We start from the raw sequence: 17,708 nt of genomic DNA, 5'->3' as shown, positions 1-17,708 counted from the left end.
TGATACGAATCGAATCGTCAGGTACTAGGCAATTCACACCCCTAGAAATAATGATCTTATTTCAGTTTACCCAAAGATTGTCTCAACAAATCATCATAATGGAACAAAGATACATTATTTGTGTCATACATATTAAATCATTTTTAGACTAATTAATGGAAATAGGATAATTTCTCACAGCACAGTTGTTGGAAATCCGTCACTACACGACCATAATTTGTGCTCTCGTCATAACTGATTGAAATTATTGGCAAGGTAACCGTCGTTGCCAAGTTGAGTTTGCAGGATCTTAATCGTCTTAAAAGTGCATCAAGGAGCACTCACTAAACCTGACCTAGTCAACACAATAATTACAACAACCAGCATGATCAAACAAACACACTTTTGTTTAATCACACACATTATTCACAGAGGACTTGAGCATTACAGGGATTAAACATGAAATAATTTGACATTGTGACAGACAATTACATACTTGATTATCATGAGTTCTCCAGTGTCAGTCCCAAGCTTGGCTAAATGAGCGGTTACATCCTGAAGCACATCCGACTTTAACGCCTTGTCAAACTAATTCTGCAAATAGAAAGTCAACTAGTACATGATTTTCATCTATAATGATGATCATTTATGAGGAATGTGTTATTTTTTAACACGAGCAGGTGTCCGACTCGTTTTTGTCACTTGCTACATTGTATTTATCATTTCTTTCAGAGGGCCGTTTATCTGTCAAATTACATACAGTATTCTGCGCACAATTGGATGTAGGTTAAAAACTAATTTGAAATCAGAAGTCACGGGATATTATGGCAAACAAATAGAAAGTTTGACACTGCCTAGCAATGGCAATGGATTAATGGGGCGAATGTACAACCAATTCTAATATAAATAAAACTGCGTATGCACCGATTAGGATCACTTTTTGGCAGTGGACAATTTGGCTCGATTTAACCTTTCGGTCAACAACCGATCCGAAGTGGAACATCTTGCGAGGACCGCCGACATTTCGGCTTCGTTCCTGCGTTCAATCGCCACATCTGCGGCCCCTTCGAGGTCGCTGAGAAGAAGAGGAGAAGAGTTTCCCTTTTTTGAGCAAACAATTAACAACACCTGCGGTCACGGGGAAGGGACTTGCGGCGACATCTCACCCGACGCACAGGTGCGCTTTCACCTTTTGCTCAGGCGTCACTCTGGAAATGTACTTCTTGGCCTCATACTTGTTATTCTTCTTGATGCAGACCTCCACAAAGGCCTAAGGAGGACACAAGACAAAAGTTCTTCATTTTTACAAAAGCTATTCGGGATCACTGGGGGTCAACTTCCACCTACCAGATAACCTATCGGGGACTTTTTACTCTTTGAGAACTTCTCCAACTCTTCCCACTCCTCCTTCTCTGCTAAAGACTTCAATTTCAACCACCAATACCTGGACGGGCAAACAGGCAGAATTTGAATTAACTTAATGTTTAGCACCCCTAAGCTAAATAAATTGATCACTTCCTCGAAATACCTTTTGTCGGGTACTTTGAACTCTCTGTAAAGTTGATCCGTCTGCTTGTAAAGTCCCAACATCAGCAACGTCTCCATGGTTGTCTGCACATCACGGGGAAAAAAATCAATTCATTTCCACGCAGACAGCCAAACCTTTGATATACCTGCAGTGACAAGCCCAGAAGCCCCGCCCCCTTCTCGTCATCGAGTTTCTTCTGGAAACGGAGGAGACGCATCTCGTCTTCGGTGGCCTGCAAAAATTGGTCGTTTATCGTCAACGGGGATTTGGCATCGTGATACGTCGTCGTTCCATCGGTTGTTCTTACTTTGGAGGCAAACTCATTTTTGGCTTTGTTGTATTCATCCACGGCACTCTGCAGGTGAGACAGGCGGCTGTCTAACCTCTATGCACACAAATCAAATCAGTTTTAGTGACAATAGAATAAATATATACAATAAACAATATTTGTCTGCAGGTCAAACCTTCTCCCTGTAACTGCTGGCGACATAATAGTTAGCCAGCTCCTGATGGTCGTCATCCTGGTTATAAAGATCCCGCAGAGTTTCTTGTTCCTGCAGTTTACAAAACTAAAACACGAGACGCGCGAGTTGAGCGAGTCACATGACGGGAGGAAAATCCCCAGAAAGAAGATGACGAGGAAAAGTCCTCACTTGTCTGTAGAGACTGAGAGCGACAGGCTGGTTTCTTAGCGTCATGAAGAAATCTCCTCTGTTCATCTCGTTCTTCAGGTGAGTAACAACCATGTAAACTGATGTACACAAAATTTCAGTTATTCATCAGGTCGGACGTATTTGATGCCTCACACCATCGGTTTACATTTATTTTTGAACTGGTTGGCAGCCAATCACAAGAGGCTTCAAAATGTTCATTTCCACTCTCAATTGAAGCTTACCGTCAAACTAAACATAACGCTCTACAAACAGAATGGTCAAAATCAACCCAAATTGGGTCAAAAGGACCAACTCAACTTTTTGAGTTATTCAAGTAACTTAGGTGAAATGTATAACACAAAAATAACTCAAAAATTGGGTTTCTTTGTGGACTATTAATTTAATTTTACCCACATTTTTGGGTTAAATAATTCAAAAAGTTGGGTCAGTTTCAGTTCATTTTTTTCATCACCAAATTCATTTGGGTGTTTCAATTTACCCAAAAACTTAGGTCAAATAAAATATTAATAACCCACAAAAAAAAAAAATCCAACAAATTAGGTTGCTTTGTTGGTTATTATTTAATTTGATCCGACATTTTGGATTAAATAACTGAAAAAAGTTGGGCCAGTTCATGTTTGATTAAATTCAGTTGGGATATTTAATAAAAAAAAAATAAAAAAAAAAAAAAAAAAAAAAGAATAACCCACAAAATACCCCAATTGGGTGGCTTTGTGGATTACTAATTTAATTTTACCCAACTTTTTGGGCTAAATAATTCAAAAGTTGGGTTGAGTTCATTTTACACCCAATTCATTTGGGTTATTCAATTGACCCAAAAAGTTGGGTCGAATAAAATATTTAACCCACAAAAAAACAAAAAAACAAACTGGGTTGCTTTGTGGGTTATTATTTAATTTGACCCAACTTTTTGGATTAAATAACTGAAAAATTTGGGTCAGTTCATTTTTGACCAAATTCATTTGTGATATTCAGTTACATGTAACCCAAAAACTTGGGTTAAATGAATAACCCACAAGACGGAAAAAAAAGTTGCTTTGTGGATTCATTTTTAAAATTATTTTACTTTAATGATTTTATGAACTTAATTTGTTGTGTTGGTCCATTTTTGACCCAACCGTTTTTAGAGTGAACAATTACGGCCACAAAACTCTGCTTTAACGTCGGCCATCTTAACTGTTTGGAAACGACCGTTGGACGTACCCAAGTCGGTGTCTCCACTCTCTACGGCTTTACTGAGCGCCAGCTGACTCCTCTTCATCTTCAGTAGAAGAGGAACTTGCTCCCCCGACCGAGCCTCCGAGTCCAACAGCTGCGAGGCGCGCAAACAAATCAGACAGAGATCACCGAACTACGTGCAAGTCTACGTATAACATGTAACGTAAACAAAAATGAAGATGGGTATTTCTACCTTGATAGCGAGCTCGGTTCGGCCACACTCATAAGCTTTAGCAGCGATGTGCGAGTACGACACGCCCAGTGAGTCGCCCACCTTCAGGCACACCGCTCTGGCTATGGCCTCATCCGACAGTTCCTTCTGCTGGACCTGGCCACGCCCACATCAAGACAAACATACCGCACAGTTCCATTGGTTAAGAGATAATACTGAATGATGCGAGGAAGTGAGGAGTCAACTTACCTTACATGCAGCCCAATGTTTGAGAACCTTGCTGACCCCCTGATAATCGGGAATCTTAAGGTAACGGCAGATTTCTATGGCCAACTGATACAGCTGACGGTACACCAACCTACACGTGCACAAAATTGTACTCATGTTGACGAAAATGCCCAGATGGAAGTCAAGTTGACTTACCTGTCAATCAGCACCTGCAGGGTCATCTGTTTGAATCTGTTGTCAAACGTCAAGGAGTTCATGAAGAATATGTGTATGTTATATATGTATGTTGCAGAGTGTGCAGTGGCAGTTTCTGGCATGCACATTATACGGCCCCAAAAAAAGTAAAAAAATTGCCCAAAAAAAATTGCACAACACTAAGCATGGACCTGCCAATTTGGAGTAAACATTTTTGACTAGCAAATACAAGTACATACAAGTACATTCAAAAGTACTTGCAGGATCAATGCTAAACATTTAGCATTTTTTTTCCCCATAATGCCACACAGGGTATTGAGAGGCGCACAAGTAAGTAAAATAAAAAATAAAAGTAAAAAAAATAAAAATAAAATAATAATAATTATTATTTGGCCTACACTTTACTTTTTTCAAATACATCTGAAAATTAAGTAAATAAAAATTGCTTATTCGTAATTTTGATAATTTATTTATTATATCTGCAATGCATGATTCCCGTGGGTATTGGCTTGCGCAAGTCAGAAATCAGAAATCATGCACTGCATACATAAATATCATCAAAATTATTATTTACTTGCTTAATTTTGGTGTATTGGTATAAGGTAGGCCAAATGCTAAATAGCAATTTATATATATATATATATATATATATATATATATATATATATATATATATATATATGTATTTTTTTAGCATTATGGTTAAGGAATAACATCGTTTAAACGTATCTGCAAGTACATTCGAAATTACTTGAAAGCTAAATGCTAAAACTTAGCAATTTTTCTCATAATGCTAAAAAAAATATATGTTTTTTTTTAAATAGCATTTGGCCTACATTATGTTGGAAAACTAAGTAAACATTGTTTATTTGTATTTTTGATGTTTTATTATTATGTAAAATACATTAAAACATATTTGCAAATAATGTTCAAAAACATATAAACATGTTCAAATGTGCTTGCAAATATATTTAAAAAACGTTTTACAAATATTGTTTGAATGCATTTGTCAGTCAAAAATATTTACTCCACAGTGGCAGTTCCACACTTCCGCAACGTCACTCATTGCCGTTTGTATGGGAAATTTGATTCCTCTCGTGGACTCAACCTCTATAAAAGAGATACAAAAACAATTGAATCCGTAATTAACATCAAAAGAAAACAAGCATGCTGAGAAACAAAGCCAAACGTTTATGAGCTTCCACAAACGGGGGTCTCGCACACAGTGCCATTCAAGCTCGGCGCACCACTGTGAGCGCTGGTGCATGTGAACAAAAGGATACTGCGTGTGCGTGAGTGGCATACCCACACTGCACTCCCTGACCGCATTCAAGACGCGCAGCTCTCGACAGGTGGTCACAAAGTGCTCTGGACTGAAGTCTGTCAGGAAACATTTACCGAAGGATGCCGCCTGGTGGATGCATGATTATGTGGACACAACAAACACCATTTAAAACTTATTAGAATGAAAATAGGGCCCGATCAAAGATGGATTTTTTGAGGCCAATGTTGATTTGAGATGTACTGTCTGTATGATGTCATGGTGAAAATGTCTATAAATAGTGTGCGTCGTCACCCGGAGTAGAGACTTTTGTGTGTTGGAGTCATATTCATGTCCTGCCGCCTCCACGCACTGTCTAACCGCCTCTCCCAACATGCCTTGCTCCTTGATTTCCCGCAGGTACTCATCAGCCTTTTGACTGCACTTCTAGACTCACACGCGCACACAACACATGCACATACAGGATGTTTCTTTTGGACAAATAAGCAAGCGGTGAAAGATACATGCAACTCTACCTCATACTCGCGGTGGGCCTCCAGTAGCAACGCTCCGGGTGCCATGGAAGCGATTTTGAAGATGTCCTGACAGACGAGAGGAACTTCCTGAAGCAGCTCCTGATTGGTTGAACTGATGATCCGAATGCCATCCAGCTCACCAACACAAACACAATGACTTTCGAGTGGGAATCTGCAGTGCAGTCAAGATAAAACCCTCTGAGAAGAGCTCACTTCTGGAGAACACGGATAAAGAAGAGCGGAATTTTATTTATCACGCTCAGTCTCAGCTACTGAGGATACTGGATGATGTCGTTGCACACTCCGGCCACCAGAAGGAGGTCGTCCCACAGCAGCACCACTGACGGTTGTTGGGATTTTGGTCTGCGGCACCTGTCCATACAGATATGCACACAATTGCAACACGCATTGACCAATGAGGAAGTCAAAAGTACACTTTGAAACAACCCCGCACAAATAACTTGCTGCAAACTGGTATTATATGTATAAAAATAGATGTAGTGCTGTCACTATTTAATCTTTTTTTTTTTTTTTTTTTTTTTAAGGATTATCCTATTGATTATTCCATCGGATAATCACCTAACCAAGCGCACCCTCCTTTATTTATTTATTTAATGTTTGTTTGTTAATCCATTAAAGTTAGACATAATTACGTTGAATTGAGTGGATATATACACTATTATCTTCTATCTATCTATCATTAAAAACCAACAACATCAGCGACAACACTAACATTTAGTTCAAAAACATTCATTATTATATCTACATTACACATGTAATAGTGTCTTAAAAGTCACTTACAGAGGATGTTTCAACATCATTCTATGAGTAAACAAGGGTAGAGGTAGCTGTTAGCTAAATGAGGCCAATAACTTCCTGTTACTGTTTTCTTTTGGGCACACTGACTGCTACTAGTTGAGTGATGAACACCTAAACTGAGTGGCAGGTCATATTTTGCTTTGTAGGACGTTCAGAACTTCCTTTCATGTGTTTTGAGGAAGCTCGTGCGCTGTATTGACTTTAATAAAAACCCACTAAGTACTAAGTGAGCGTTTAGAAGCAACCAAATAACATCCGCCATTCGGCCACTAGATGGTGCACTAACAGAAGAAATAGAGATCAAATCGCAGCAGTCATTCAAACACTGCATGCAGTGTATTAAACATGGACAGCCCAAACATGGTTCCGGCAGAGTTTTGAGGCAGAAAATTTTCCTCAACCTATCTTTAAAGTCAATTTTTTCAACTTGGTCGATTTTTTTTTTCCCCAGGCCTAACTAGATTGATTGTAAGATTCAAAAATGTCAACAGTTTCTCATTGAATCGATTATGAAGGTGTGTTTTGAGAGGGAATGACTAATCACAAAAACAGTAAACGGAGAGACAGGTACATACCAGACCATCTGTTTCGGTGGTGTCCTCACTTTGGTGTCAACCTCACTCAGCTTGCTCTGGAGACACATTCACACATCAATCTCCCACAAAAACAAAAAACATCCCTTTATAAAGGTGGTTCAAATGAGAGACAACAATGAGGTTCACCTGAAGCTGGGCTAAACCTGTCCACAGGTGTCCAGTGTCAGTGAAAACAGCAAGGTATTTATAACTGAATGATGCCGACATATGGACAATGTTGCCCAATTGAGGACTGAGGCCTGGAGCACACTAACGGGAAGAACGTAACATGTGTGTGACTGGTTATACACGTGTCTATAAAAACACTAGCCAGCGTTCTCTCTGTCTCACCACAGAAGTGCAGGAAGTATTGTCAAGGATATAGAGTTCAGCTCCAGTGGCCAATAAGACTTTGGTCTGTCTGTCTTGCGTGAGGACAATCCAACAGGACGGCGCCGCCTGCAGGCCTAACAAAGACAAACAAAGATCATGTGTGAAAATGATCTGAGGTGCGGGTAGGTTGTCGCACAGGACAGTTGTTACCTGGGACGATGGGTAACCTTCGAAGCTTTAAATCACTGATGTTGGTAGCCAAGATGAAGCGAAAGGATCCCGTTACTATGGCAACACCAGTACCATAGGGAGAATGAAACACCTTAGCTTCTAAGACCTGAGACTGCACCACTTCCTGCAACACAATGAGGTTCATTTTGCACATTCGAAAAATCGCATTTGCAAACAGATTCATTTAGCAAAAGCAATGTGATTGAGCAAACATGAGACAAATTTGCCTAGCTGATTTGGCAGCAGTTACTATTATGGAGGACCAAAAATGCCAAATTAAAAATAAAGCTGAAAATAAAAACGGATATAAAACTAGAATTCAAAAATTAAATACAACAAATAAATATAAATAGAAATAAAAACAACAAAAATATCTAAATAAATAAAAATATATCATAATAAAATATATAATGAATAAATAAAAAGGGCTTGCTCTCATATTTATTTCATGCTGCAGACGCTGTCAGCATGAAATGCGTCATGAAATGTTATGAGGGGGCGGTCATAAGCGCGTTACCCAGAGCGATGGATTTCTTGTCCGTTATACTCAGTAATATATTTGTCTTCTAACACTTCCAGTTCCATCACGTCAAACTATTGCCAACACCGTGCACAATCTGCTAGCGTGAGAGCGAGCATGCAACTAATCGCCCAATATTTGGAATCTTAGTAAATTAGGCCCTCCCTTTATTATTAATTGATGAGTAACTGTGATTCATTACCAGACAAACTGGCAGGATCTTACCTGTCCCATGCTGAAGTGCCTCTTGAAGGATCCAAACAGGTCATAAATCAGAACCGAACCATCTTCTTGAATACATAACAACTCATCTGAGACTGTCCAGCCCAGCTGAATCACAGGACCACTTTTCCACTAACACATATACACACCAAATGTCAGTACACAACAAAGGTGCGGTAGTCGTCGTTAGTAAGGATAGCGCCGCTGATGCTTACCGCAAAACTGGCAATGACAACGCCAGAAGCAGAATAAATCTCCAACTGAGGTCGACAACTTGGAGAACGTCTTAGGGGTTCTCTGAGAAGAGCTGTGACAAACAAAAACACTCAGTTGGGCTATTAAGTTGATATTGTGCAGGACAGGTGTGTACCTACCTATAGGTCCGCCGTAAGGTGCCGCCGCCACTAAGCAGTCTTTGAGTCCATCTCTCAAGTTCCAGCTCATCTCGTACAGCTCTGTTTTACTGCCAAAACACAAGAAGCACACACACATCAAATCCCTCTCTGGCAGAGACATTTGCAGTCTGACTTAAAGTAAGATTAGAAATTACACAGATTTCTATTTTGTCTCGTTCATTCATGACAATCTTCAGTAATTATTAATAATACCAATATTACATTTTAAGGATGTGTATGTTTTGTCAGAAAAACTGTAGTGGTTGTGTGCATGTTTTTTGTTTTTTGTTTTTTTTAGCCAGCCCTTGCAGGAATGTCATCCTTCATTTCAGCTGCGGATAAACATCACCACTACGACGAAGACGGCACGACAGAGTCCGAGTCATAGAAGATGAAATTGGCAGCAATGCCAAGAAAATCAGTCTTGAACGTGAATAAAGAAAATGTTACATTTGAGGACTGTTTGCAGTTGCATGTTTACAGGAGCATCTCATGTCATTAGCCGCCCGTGATGCTGAAACTTACCGGTAAAATGCATCTCCCATCGGATTCCAGTTGGCTGTTATTAGAGCCATTGTGTATATTCCTCTAGATTAGACCTAAACGTATCACGCTAGCAATCGAAACACATATGCAGTATGCATTTATTTATTTTTTCCCACTGTTGTTAGCTTGAAGTTGATCACCTGATTATTTTCACCAGACAAGTCTCCTTCTTTGGTTTTAAAGGGATCAGTAGCGTCACACCAGTCACAGTACCGCCGTCTGCTGGACAGCTCATCACAAAATCTGAAGAATGTAAACGATATTGGTGCCATATGTCTGTTGATTGGGATTTTAGTCATGGAAAATGTGGATATTGACAAATGTGGGAATTTGGAGAGTGTGACTAAAAAAAACATCAAGATTTCCTGAATGAGCTGATCATTTAGCATTGGAATGGATTAAATTGGACAAGAAATAATATGTAAAATAATGTTTGTAAAATATATATTAATATGGGAATTTTAATGTGGAAATGTTTGAATTGTGTAAATGTGAAGAATACGTTCATAAGTGTCCTAAATGATCTCAACATTTTGAAATTAGAGCTGTTTTAATCTGAGATGCAGAAGGAGGTGTGCAAAATGTTTGCATTCATTTTGAAATGTTGACATGAAAAATGTAGCACAATTAAAAATGTGGGAAATTTAGGCATGTGAAAAATAGTTCCAGATGTCCTCAATGAGCTAAACAGTTCTGAATTGCAATTGGAAAAATTAGGAACTTGCTGAATGTCTCATTTACCTGAATGGGTTATTTTCTTGCATGTGTAAACCATGGGATTGTGTGAAAACTGAGAATATTTGGAATAAAACAGAAGACGAAATTCCTGAATTTTGTGAATGTTTGCAAATTTGAATGGTTTGAATCAATGAAAAATATGGAAGGACAAAAAATTGTCTGAATAATCAAATAAAGTATTCTGCAGCACACTAACAGAAGTGTGAATGTTCTTTAACATTATAATTGTATATTGTGTCAATTATTCACTTTGCCCCACCATTTCATTGTGTGAAGTACGTGTAGTAAATGTCTTTCGTTTCAGCTGCGTCCAATTAATTAATTGCTTCCACACAAACAATGCATTTCCCTCCAACTTTGATGTGTCATGAAAACAGATTGTGTTTAACTGCCTCTTTGTCAATGGTCTCCGAGCTTCCTGTAATTCTGATGTGTACCAAAAACCTTGTGGATTTTTTTTCACTAATTCAATAATGTTTCATTTATTCTCTCATAAAGTATTGGCAAGCACAACAAAACTTCCTCTCAATCCTACCCTCCCAAATGCCAATAGGTTTGTGTTCTTTTAAATAAACCAGTTTCAGTGCTTTGATTCTTTATGCTTGTTCCACCACAGATTTAACTTCCACTCAAAAAAATAAGAAGAAAGAAAGAAAACTAACACAAAGTGCATGAGTGGGACTGCGAGGAAGTTGCCCGCCAGTCTATTGTGTTTCTAAATAATGTGACTTCCTTTGTGTCTTCCTAATTGTTTGAAGTGTTTAACATATGCACAAGTAAGTCCGTTGTTTGTTCTATGCCTTTTTCTGAAAATGTAACACTTGAGACCAAGTCATTCTGAAATACAGTCCCATCGTGATATCAAAGTGTGGCTGGTTTATATAAGTTTCTCACCCATGACTTAGAAGATAGGATGAGTGAAGATCAGAAACGTTTGAGCTGCTGAACTACACTGTTTGACACATTATTGACAGACTTGGGAAAGAGTCACAAATCCAATATGTTGGCAGTTATGTTTGAAGAAGTCATAAGAAGCACATGTGAGTACACGTCAGGACTTTGCATACAGTACACTCAACATGGGCATGACAGTCATGTGAATTGAATTTAAATATTATAATTGTTGATCATGACTGCCCTGCAACTAGTAGTTTCTGTCTTGCTTGCTTTCTTTTTTTCATGTTTGACAGCATTCACTGGTTTGTACAATACTCAGAATGATGCCAAAGTCTAAGGAACTGAAGAAGGAGAATTGTAGATTATAAATTGTAGCTTTATACTAGTTTGTAGTCTTTTGGAGCCATTTCTCAACAACTGCAGATTCCAGCTCATCAACTCAAACAACTGTACGTAAGTACGCGTAACTTACAAAGATGAAAAAGAAACTATCATGTAAAGTCCAAAAATAACATGACATTCACTGCATGAGGAGTGTATGTAAACCACAACTTTAAATCAGAGAGTGCAAGTGAGAGAGCGGCTTTCTTTCCAGATGACTTCATCTGGAAGGCATGACGGTGAGAGATCACCCCCTACACTCTGTTGTCATGGAAACAGACCGTAAGTTTTTTTGTTTTTTTTTTAACTCCTTCTCCACCTTGGTTGATGGTGCCACGTCTGTTGTATAAACTTTTATTTTCCTCACAAGATGAGTGTTTCAGTACTTTTGTTGCGTTTAACTGTGTTTATAGAGTCATGTAATCGTTCTATTTTAAATTATTGTCTTATATATTATTTGTATTTATATTTTGTCACATAAAGGCGTATGGTTTCACTCCCTTCTAAAGTAGACATTTAGTTCTTGTATAATGCCTTCTATGTGTGTTATATTTTATTAATAAAAAAGACATTCTTGTATATTGCATATGAATTTAATGGTCCACAATTGGGTCCCTGAAGTCGTTGTTTCTACAGTTTTCTTCTGCACTTCCTGTCCCATTGGTAAGTTTAATTGACTCGTGGCTCCAGCTTGTTTCACCCTTCCCTTGTTTGTGGAACTTGTGTCAAGTTGCAGAAGAAGCACAAGTACCGGCCTGTTCTGGCACGGGAAGAGTTAAGGGTGTGCACTTCCCTACAGGGAAGCTAGGCGGAATGTTTTTCCAAGTGCCAACCAATCAGAGCTCAGCACACACACAACACACACGCAACACACGCACACACACACTTTCCACTGTTTTTCAGCCTGCAGAACTTTCTGACCAACTTCTGCCTCTGATGAGTGACGACGGTGTTCAGGCCAGCAAGAACATGGTGACCACTGACACCCACCAGAACCAGGACCTGCTGGTCCCTCCCCAGGTCCAAGAGTCGGAGGACCAGCTCAAAGAACAGGAGAACCCAGAGAACCAGGAAAGTCCTTTAGCAGCCCTGCTTGGATTGGACCCAGAGAAAATGGGCCAAGGCCCCGTCAACGCCATCACGGTCCTCACTTTGCTGGACAAACTGGTAAACATGCTGGACGCTGTGCAGGAAAACCAGCACAAGATGGAGGTGAGAGAAGGGTGGGGCCGCGCTCAACTCTGTGACAGTTTACTTCAGACTTGCTCAACAAAACGTGTTATGGTAACTTTATAAGGATTTCTAATAGGGGTGTGAATTGCCTAGTACCTGACGATTCGATTCGTATCACGATTCACAGGTCACGATTCGATTCGATACCGATTAATCCCGATACGAATTTATAAGTCCATTGTTGCGATTTTTTTTCATTCAAATTTAGAAAATACTCATCAGTAAGCTTGTAGAGTGTAAGATTGATATGAAAATGTATTATTTACTTATCTGAAATTTCAGTCTTATAGAGGTTGTAATCTGTTTCATGTTTGAACAGCATTAAAATAAAATATTAAGGCTTAATGTGCCGTTCATATAACATTCTTCCATGCTCAAGGTGTGAATCCTAACCCGAAGTCAGACGTTTTGTTGAATATTTTTCCATTAAAAATGGAAGTTTAAAAATCGATTCACACACACACACAAAAAAAAAAAGAGGCAATGATGATAAGACGTTGAATCGGTAAGACTACCGAATGAACAATTCTGAGCTCTTAAAAAAAAATTAAAAAAATAAAAAATCGATTTTTTTTTTATTGAATCGATTCGAGAATCGCGCGATGTAGTATCGCGATATATCGCCGAATCGATTTTTTTTTTTAACACCCCTAATTTCTAAGGTTCAGAACTTAGTCAACTTAGTTGACTAACTTAGTCTAACTTAGGCACACTCAGCTAAGAAAAACATATTTTTCTTTACCAAGTTTAGAGCTAAGTTCATGCCAAACAACTTGAATCAACTTGATGAAGCAGGTCTGACATATTTGTAACTTTCTTGGACTACATTCTCCAATGGTAATTATCAAGACTCCAGAGCCAGTCCAACTCCAGCTATGAAACTACTTTCCAATTCAAACCAATATAAATTTCACATGACCATCTTGAGTCTTCTTTTTGTTTTTAATCTGAAATGAGAAGACAACAAGTCATTTGGATGCTTACAATATTAGAAACAGTCTAGATTATTTTTCATCTTTATTTTCTTTACTCATTGTTATCCATGAAAGGATTGGAAATGGAATTTTCACAGAAAGGGTGTTACCCAAAAGTTGAGCATGAAGATGCTAGGGGTCAACTTGATCAAGATCATTTCCAAAAGTAGTCAAGATTTTAACAGCTCCCCCTCTGCCCTCAAGACAACCGAGCCTCAGCCACCCATTTTTCAACAAACCTCAGATATCTGGCGCAATTTATTGTCTGCAAAAATTAGGTTAAATCTGAGAAGGGCGTGGTCATAGGAATGTTGTAACTGAAAGCTCCTTTGGTTTTTAGGGGCACCAGGTGGAGATGGAGGGCGTGGTCAGAGGGATCCAGGCCGATATGATCAAACTCTCCAAGAGCCACAGCCACACCTCCAACACCGTCAGCAAACTGCTGGACAAAAGTCGCAAGCTTTCCGTCACCATGAAGGAGGTAACTAGATGTCAACGAGGTCGATCAGGATCATCTGGGTGAATGTTTTGCCAAAAAATGGGATTGTGTTTCAGGTACGAGAAAGGATGGAGCGTCAGGGCACGCAGGTTAAGAAACTGGAGGCGAACCATGCCCATCTGATCGACAGAAACAATTTTAAAGTGCTCATCTTTCAGGTCTGTGAGCTGGAGTTATTTTAGTCTTACAACACTTTGGTGGAACAAGAGGTCATGTGAACTATGCTAATCTCCTTTTGCGGATCATAAGATCACCAGTAACCATGACTCTGGCTTCTCTCACCAATACACAACATTCCCCAAATTCCTTATGGCCATGCAGCATGTGTGTATGTGTTAAGTACAGTGGTGCCTTGAGAATCTGATACAGATTTCATTTGTTCTGTGAACATACTTGTAACTCAAAACACGTCCCTATCTCAAATAATCTTTAGTATCAACATTCAATATCATTCAATACCATTCAACATCATTCCATAGTTTCAATAGCATTCCAGATTTTTCATCATTATATTGCTTTTTTTTAATCAATATCATTCCACATCTTTCCATATCATTCAATATTATTCACTTATCATTCAAGAGCATTAAATATCATTCCGCAGCTTTCAAAATCATGTATTTCATTCCATATCATTTAGTATGATTCCACATGATTACGTTACATTCATTGTTATTTCATAGAATTCCACATGATTCCAAATTTTATCATTCAGCATTCACATGCAATTTCTCCAGAAGTTGAATTTTCTAGTGTTAGTTGTTTTTCGGAGAGCATAAAGAATATTTGCCAGTGAGTATTGTGATATTGTCTGTCAAAATGTTTTACAATTTGCTCCAATGTTAGTGTTCAAATATCTATTGCTTAATAACTCTATAAAGCCTGAACCATGAAATATATGAGAAAAAATTCCGATTCCTTGTAAATAGAGTATTTATTAGTGCTTTTGAACAAACAAACAAAAAAAACTTTTTTTTTTTTTTTAAATCAACTTCCACAATGCTTTAAATTTGTACATTTATAATTGTAAAAAATATAATAAACAGACATATTACACACGTATATTAGTATTTCCAAAAATCAGAAAGAACATTTACCACTATTTTTTTTTTTTTTTTTTTTTTTACATTTACCACTATTAATTGTCTCTCCTTTCTCATTTGGGGTGATCTTGCAAGGTCGCTGGAAAAGCCATCAGCGTGGTGATACTGCCCTCTAATGGATTTTCTGTGCAATGTATGAGTCAGTGTTTTAATAGAGAAATAATATTATACTCATGAAATAGGGGGCTCAAAATGTCTTGTAAGTTGTAATTAATATGATACATTTGGTTAAAGGATTACAACATGGCTACCATCAATGTTAATTGTTAGCCTGTCTATGGCGTTTTACAGTATGTGTTAGCATTAAGCTACTCGGGGCTACTCGGTGTTGCCAACTCCCCTAGGAAAGTAACTATTGCCTGTCAAGAGTCGCTTGAAGTTGCTAAATGACATTGTTGCCTAATTTGCATAATTGGCAATTTGCATGTAATAGTAATGGGCACTGTAGGAGAGAGGAATAACCGTAAGAATACCAGAAAAAATAGCTAGATTTGTCACTTACCGCTTTTTTGGGGGGAAGTCGCCAAGTGTCTTTGGAAAGTCGCCAAATTTAGTGAGAAAGTGACCAAGCTGGCAATGCTGACCAGGGGAAATACAAAGTTACAGTTGTTTGTTGTTATAAATACAAAATGTGTATTTTGGTTTTATGTCCAGATTGATAGTAAAATACATTAGTAGTGGCATTAAACAGCTTGAAGCTTTTATTTTATTTTATTTATTTTTTTTAAGAATTATTCACTATTTGCTAAATTGCCTGTTAAAAAAAATAAAAAATAAATCAGCTGAACAATATCTCGAGAAACTTAAGTCAGGTTACTATCTCAAGGTATTTGGTTCTCTGATTAGTCTGAACTGGGATCAGAATGCCATGATTTTCCGTTTAGGCCTGTTTGTGACTTACTGGCGGTTTCTGCTGTCCCTTGAAGGAAGAGAATGAGATCCCTTCCAGTGTCTTTGTGAAGGATCCTCCGCCGTTTCCTCGTGATGAAATTCTGGAAGAAGGGAATGAATCTGGTCCTGTTGAAGGCAATCAGCCTACTGAGGGTGGACTCCAAACCATCGAATTATCATCTGATGAGGATGTGGGCCTGGAGGCTGATCTGGACGAGGAGATGTGGCCTCAAGACCTTGAGAACATGGAGAAGTCCAAAGCCGAGAAGCTAAAACTCTCCAGTCTGAAGAAGGTACGCCACACAAATATCAAATGTTTAAAAAAAAAAAAAAAAAAAAACTTAAGCAATTCCGCTTTTAGCCTAACAATTTGTTCTTTATCAGCATTACTAAATATTGTCATGGTAACTCATACTTGGCCAATAAAGATAATTCTGATTCACTCTCACTGCAGGTTGACAGCCTGAAGAAGGCATTCTCACGTCAAAACATCGAGAAAAAGATGACCAAGATCGGAACAAAAATAGTTTCCGCTGAACAACGCGAGAAAATCAAACAGAAAACATCCAGCCTCAAGGTTTCCCCTGTAACCTTCGGCATCAAGAAGGTATGACCTCTAAGCGATCTTGAACTGATCTTGTCTCTGTGTGACCTCTAACCTGTGTGCGTTTGCAGCATCGCAGCAACTCTGGCTCCCAGCCACCTGAAGAACACCCTGCCCACATCGACGAGCAACCTGTCCCAGAGGAGCACGTCCAGCTGTCCCCGCTGGGCAGTGACGAGCAGGAGGTCGCCTTCACGGAGATCCACAACGAGCTGGCCCCGCCGGAGCAGCAGGAGAAGGAGCAATCATGTGCGGAGGTCAGCGCAATATCTGAAGGGGTTAGTGAGGACTACGCTCTGTCCGCCACGCTGCCTCAGGACCAGGAAAACAAGGAGGAATCTTCAATGTCACTCCAGGAATAAGAGATTGACCACATTTAGAGATGATTTATTATCAACGCATTTCTTACACGAAAAGCACGAACACAATCACACATCTGTTTGAGTTGGGTAACAGAGGAGAATCTAGTACAAGAAAAAAAAAAAAACACTGGAGGGGACCTTGTTTGAAAGTATTCATGTGCTGTTGACTGAAATAGGTTCACAGAGAAATAGAGAGGACCCCTCAAAATATTTACCCAAACTTAATATGAGCACATTCCGTATTTATCCATCAAAAACTCATTTATCAGCAAATTTAACAGTGTTTATTATAGCTTCACATCATGCTAACTTTTCAATGGCTTGCATTATGTAGCTGATGCCTTATCACACAAAACTAAGCTCACTATAATCAACCAGTTTGAAAATGTAGACAACTGGTTCTGATGGCTTTCACTAATGCAATATCAAACTGTTTTTTTATGTAAAAAAAAAAGAAAAAAAGAAAAAAAAAAAAGTTTCCAACCAAAGAATATTCCTTGTTAATTGTACTTAACAGATATAGATAAATAAAAGTGTGTCACAAGGTTTCATGTGTCTGGTTTAATTGAGGAAATAATGCAACTATAATATATT

At 38.6% G+C, this 17,708-nt stretch overlaps 2 protein-coding genes across 2 annotated transcripts; one reads left to right on the top strand and one right to left on the bottom strand.

Annotated features, from left to right (window-relative positions):
- Positions 1–363: 363 nt before the first annotated feature.
- vps16 (VPS16 core subunit of CORVET and HOPS complexes) lies at positions 364–9,616 on the bottom strand. The gene is made up of 24 exons (XM_077514337.1): positions 9,412–9,616; positions 8,866–8,954; positions 8,707–8,798; positions 8,495–8,623; positions 7,729–7,873; positions 7,537–7,652; positions 7,333–7,455; positions 7,186–7,241; positions 6,074–6,163; positions 5,792–5,963; positions 5,571–5,702; positions 5,278–5,405; positions 3,995–4,030; positions 3,821–3,929; positions 3,593–3,727; positions 3,385–3,493; positions 2,161–2,258; positions 1,972–2,076; positions 1,815–1,892; positions 1,653–1,739; positions 1,508–1,590; positions 1,327–1,423; positions 1,146–1,249; positions 364–1,054 (listed from the first exon to the last, which is right to left on the bottom strand). Exons 1-24 carry the CDS (start codon positions 9,459–9,461, stop codon positions 913–915), a joined length of 2,505 nt encoding a protein of 834 aa, XP_077370463.1. The 5' UTR covers positions 9,462–9,616; the 3' UTR covers positions 364–912.
- Positions 9,617–12,248: 2,632 nt separating this feature from the next.
- Positions 12,249–17,663, top strand: LOC144014440 (caveolae-associated protein 2-like). The gene is made up of 6 exons (XM_077514332.1): positions 12,249–12,660; positions 13,996–14,136; positions 14,211–14,312; positions 16,184–16,441; positions 16,603–16,755; positions 16,824–17,663. The coding sequence occupies exons 1-6, from the start codon at positions 12,262–12,264 to the stop codon at positions 17,112–17,114; spliced, it is 1,344 nt and encodes a 447-aa protein (XP_077370458.1). The 5' UTR covers positions 12,249–12,261; the 3' UTR covers positions 17,115–17,663.
- The last annotated feature ends 45 nt before the right edge of the window (positions 17,664–17,708 follow it).

Source organism: Festucalex cinctus, chromosome 2 (genome assembly GCF_051991245.1).
Source record: "Festucalex cinctus isolate MCC-2025b chromosome 2, RoL_Fcin_1.0, whole genome shotgun sequence".
Classification (NCBI taxonomy): Eukaryota; Metazoa; Chordata; class Actinopteri; order Syngnathiformes; family Syngnathidae; genus Festucalex; species Festucalex cinctus.
This window is presented reverse-complemented; position numbering and strand designations above follow the sequence as displayed.

What these genes read in the sequence shown, in the direction of transcription:
- vps16 (XM_077514337.1), bottom strand. Translation starts at nt 9,461, where the DNA reads ATGGCTCTAATAACAGCCAACTGGAATCCGATGGGAGATGCATTTTAC. An exon ending in CACAAAAGTCTCTACTCCGG is followed by an intron (nt 5,406 to 5,570) that starts GTGACGACGCAC and finishes TGCATCCACCAG; the next exon opens with GCGGCATCCTTCGGTAAATG. An exon ending in CCAGCAGTTACAGGGAGAAG is followed by an intron (nt 1,893 to 1,971) that starts GTTTGACCTGCA and finishes TTGTGTGCATAG; the next exon opens with AGGTTAGACAGCCGCCTGTC.
- LOC144014440 (XM_077514332.1), top strand. Translation starts at nt 12,262, where the DNA reads ATGTTTTTCCAAGTGCCAACCAATCAGAGCTCAGCACACACACAACAC. An exon ending in TTAAAGTGCTCATCTTTCAG is followed by an intron (nt 14,313 to 16,183) that starts GTCTGTGAGCTG and finishes TGTCCCTTGAAG; the next exon opens with GAAGAGAATGAGATCCCTTC. An exon ending in AACTCTCCAGTCTGAAGAAG is followed by an intron (nt 16,442 to 16,602) that starts GTACGCCACACA and finishes CTCTCACTGCAG; the next exon opens with GTTGACAGCCTGAAGAAGGC.